This window comes from Tupaia chinensis, unplaced genomic scaffold, assembly GCF_000334495.1.
Source record: "Tupaia chinensis unplaced genomic scaffold, TupChi_1.0 Scaffold000074_1, whole genome shotgun sequence".
NCBI classification, from domain to species: domain Eukaryota; kingdom Metazoa; phylum Chordata; class Mammalia; order Scandentia; family Tupaiidae; genus Tupaia; species Tupaia belangeri.
The window spans coordinates 2,777,846-2,780,868 of NW_006159534.1; the positions used below are offsets into that span (position 1 = coordinate 2,777,846).

Genomic DNA, 3,023 nt, shown 5'->3' on the forward strand with positions numbered 1-3,023 from the left:
GGAGTGCAGGAATGGGAGGAGCCTGTGGCCTGCAGAAGCAGTGTGGACGCTGCCTGATCAGGAGAAGGGTATGCTGCTGGGATCTGGCTCTGCACAGGAGAGGCCCACCCACAGGGCTACTCCAGGCTGGCCGGGGAGCCCTGGACCTGTCAGCAGAACCAGCCAAATGCCTGGCCTGAGGAAAGGAGGAGCATTCTTCCTTCCAGACGGTCTGGTCGGCGGGGGAGACCTGGACAGCACTTCCTTTGCCTCCGAGGAGGACTTTGTCCTGCCAGGGGGACTCTGGAGAGCTGTGGGTGCTGGGCCCTGCGCTGTGTCCCTGTCTGACCGCGTGGAGAGGAACCGCCTGCTGTTGCAGGAGATGCTGCGTGGGCCCGGACAGAGCACCCCTGAGGCCGGAGCCACGGCCCAGACTCCCTCCTGGGATGGAACTGCAGCAGGTGAGGACAGCACAGTGGGCTGGGGGCACAGGAGGGTGTCCAGTGGCAGGGAAAAGGGGCTTTGTGGGAGGGGCAGGAGAGTTTGGTGGCCTGTCCCCACATCATCAGACGTCCTCTCATTCTTGGCCTCAGCATAGATGTTTACCGCTCGCAGGCAGCCCTGTCTGCTGAAGACCCCAGGCCCCAGGGGAAGGCCAGCCTCCATGCCGCTCTGGCTTCTCCCCTGTGGCCTGGGGAGTGGCTTTTCGCATCTCCCTCCCGTGATGGGACCTCACCCCGGTCTTACGATCCCCCTGTGGGGGTGAGCAGATGGGGGCAGGGCAAGGCGTCCTGTCAGCTGGGGGCACAGGCGGTGGCTGCTGGGACATGCAAGTGCTCAGACCTGAGCCGACAGCCACCTCTCCTTCCTTCCTGTTCCCCAGATCGATTGTGAGCTTGTTCCAATCCCCATGCCCAAGCAGATGCCCTTTGGCCCATGGCCTTGTCGCCAGACACGGGGAAGGTGGTGGATTAATCTGGGGGGTTAAATTGGTTCTGGAGAAGCTTCCTCCGGAAGGTTTCTGTAATGGCAACTGGCTGTTTCTGTAATGGCAGCTGGGAGCCCTGTTTCTGGCTCTGCCCTGATCTCTGCGTCCGCTCTGGGCCCTAGAGAGACCAGCGGGGGACCTGGACTGGGACTCGGGCATCTCCCTACAGGACTCGGACCAGAACAGGTAAGAGCCCAGAGCCCACGTTTTCTCTCCCTCCTTTCTCACCACTGTCCCTGTGTTCGCTGAGCATCAGGACAGAAGGAGACCTCGCAGAAGCCAGAGACAGGCAGACTAGCAGAGGTGGGCCACTGCGGGTCATCGTCTGAGGCCCTGTAGAGAGTACCAGTAACCCCCTACCTCCAGCCTGGTGCCAACCTGTTATCTGAGCAAAAGCTCCGGGGTGCAGAGGTGATGCAGAGAGCATTGCCAGACTTGAGAGTCCATGCCATGCTATGGCCGCTGTCTCTTCGTTTGTTTGTTTGTTTGTTTATTTAAGCTTATTCAGTTTTTTTTGTAAGAAAGAGGGTATGTGCATGTTCACACAGAGGGAGAGAGACACGGACACCCTTGACAGGCTCTCATCACACTGCAGTCTCCTCCCCCAGCCCTCAGCTCCTCAGGACCTTGGGCATGCACCTGACGTGTTTCTGGGCAACCTGGGATCTGAACCTGCTGTTGGCCATGTGGCTTCCAGCGCTGCAGATCAGTACGCTACCGCCTGCAGCACCGAGGCGGGGCCCATCTCTGTGCAAGGCTGGCCCACTGGGGGAGCTTCTGGGTTTGCATCTGGAGTCCTCACCAAGCGTGGCAGGCTCATGTGTGCCCATGATCAGGGCCTGGCTGACGCTGAGAGTGGTGCCAAGACCCTGTTGGGGTGCTGTCTCTGTCTCTCTCAGGGAAGCAATGAATAAACTTAAAGAACAAAACAAGACAGGACTGTGGTGAGTCTGAAACAAGAAAGCAGATGAGCAAATCCACCGGGAGTGTGTAGACGTGGGAAGCTTTCCTCCTCCTGTGCCCTGCCCAGTTAAGGCCATGTGCTGGGGGAGAAGGAGCCATGTGCTGGGCATGGGCCACCTGCATCCTGACCTGCCGCTGGGCCCTGGGTGGCCTCAGCCTGGGCCTTTGCCCTGTTCCTGGTGCATGAGGCAAAGAGAGGTCCCCAGCGGGGAGCGGCTTCCACATCCCGGTCTGCAGAGTGCCGTGGGCCTCTCCAGAGTGTGGCTTCTGCTGAAGGCAGAGGTCAGCATCGTCGCCTCTCCACTAGCAGGCTACTCCCTGCATGAGTTCCGCTTAGCTTGACCTCCTGTCCGGAAAACATGACAGGGCCTCTGTCTCAGTCTGTTTGGGCTACTCCGACAAAATACCACAGCCTGGGCGGCTGATAGACGACAGAAATGTGTTGCTCACAGTTCTGGAGGCTGGAAGTCCAAGATCAAGGCACCTGCAGATTCAGTGTCCGGTTCACATGGTGGAAGAGACAGGGTAGTTCTCTGGGTCCCTTTTACAAAAGGCTCGGCCCTCATGGACTAAGCATTTCCCAAAGACCCCGCCTCCTAATACCATTACATTGGGACTGGCTTTCAATAGATGAAGTTTGGGGGGACACAACCCTTCAGTTCACAGCAGCCCCCAAGTCCTGCACCCCACTTTAACACAGTGAGGGCTGTCCAGACCCAGGTGGTTTGGCTTCTGCTCAGCTGAGGGTCTGGTGGAGAGGGCTTCTGGCTCCTTCCTCCCCTGTTACTTATGACTTGGAATCACAGATGTAGCCCCTTCCTTAGGGGCACCCTTCTCCCCTCCATGGCCACTGTTTCAGCCCTGTCCTGTCCCCACTTAGCCCTGCACAGTGCTGAGGGATGTGGGTGCAGGTGGGCCTGTGGTCCTCCATGGTCCTTTCTGCCTTCCCATCAGGCCCTCTGTCCTCTCCTCTGCCATCTGCCCCAGGGTCCCTCAGAGGAGAAGGCATGGGTGTGTGTGCCTGGGGTCCTGCAGGGACGGTGCCTCCACTGCCTGCTACACACTCCCCCACCCACCCATTCCTTCCCTTGAG

At 59.2% G+C, this 3,023-nt stretch overlaps 1 protein-coding gene across 1 annotated transcript in view; it reads left to right on the forward strand.

Annotated features, from left to right (window-relative positions):
- Nucleotides 1-3,023, forward strand: part of KIAA1614 (KIAA1614 ortholog) — a 50,690-nt gene that overhangs the window by 10,735 nt on the left and 36,932 nt on the right. Inside the window, exons 3-4 of the mRNA XM_014583961.2 lie at nt 9-440; nt 1,090-1,153. Of these exons, the coding sequence (XP_014439447.2) occupies nt 9-440; nt 1,090-1,153 (496 nt within the window). The remainder of the gene's footprint in view (nt 1-8; nt 441-1,089; nt 1,154-3,023) is intronic.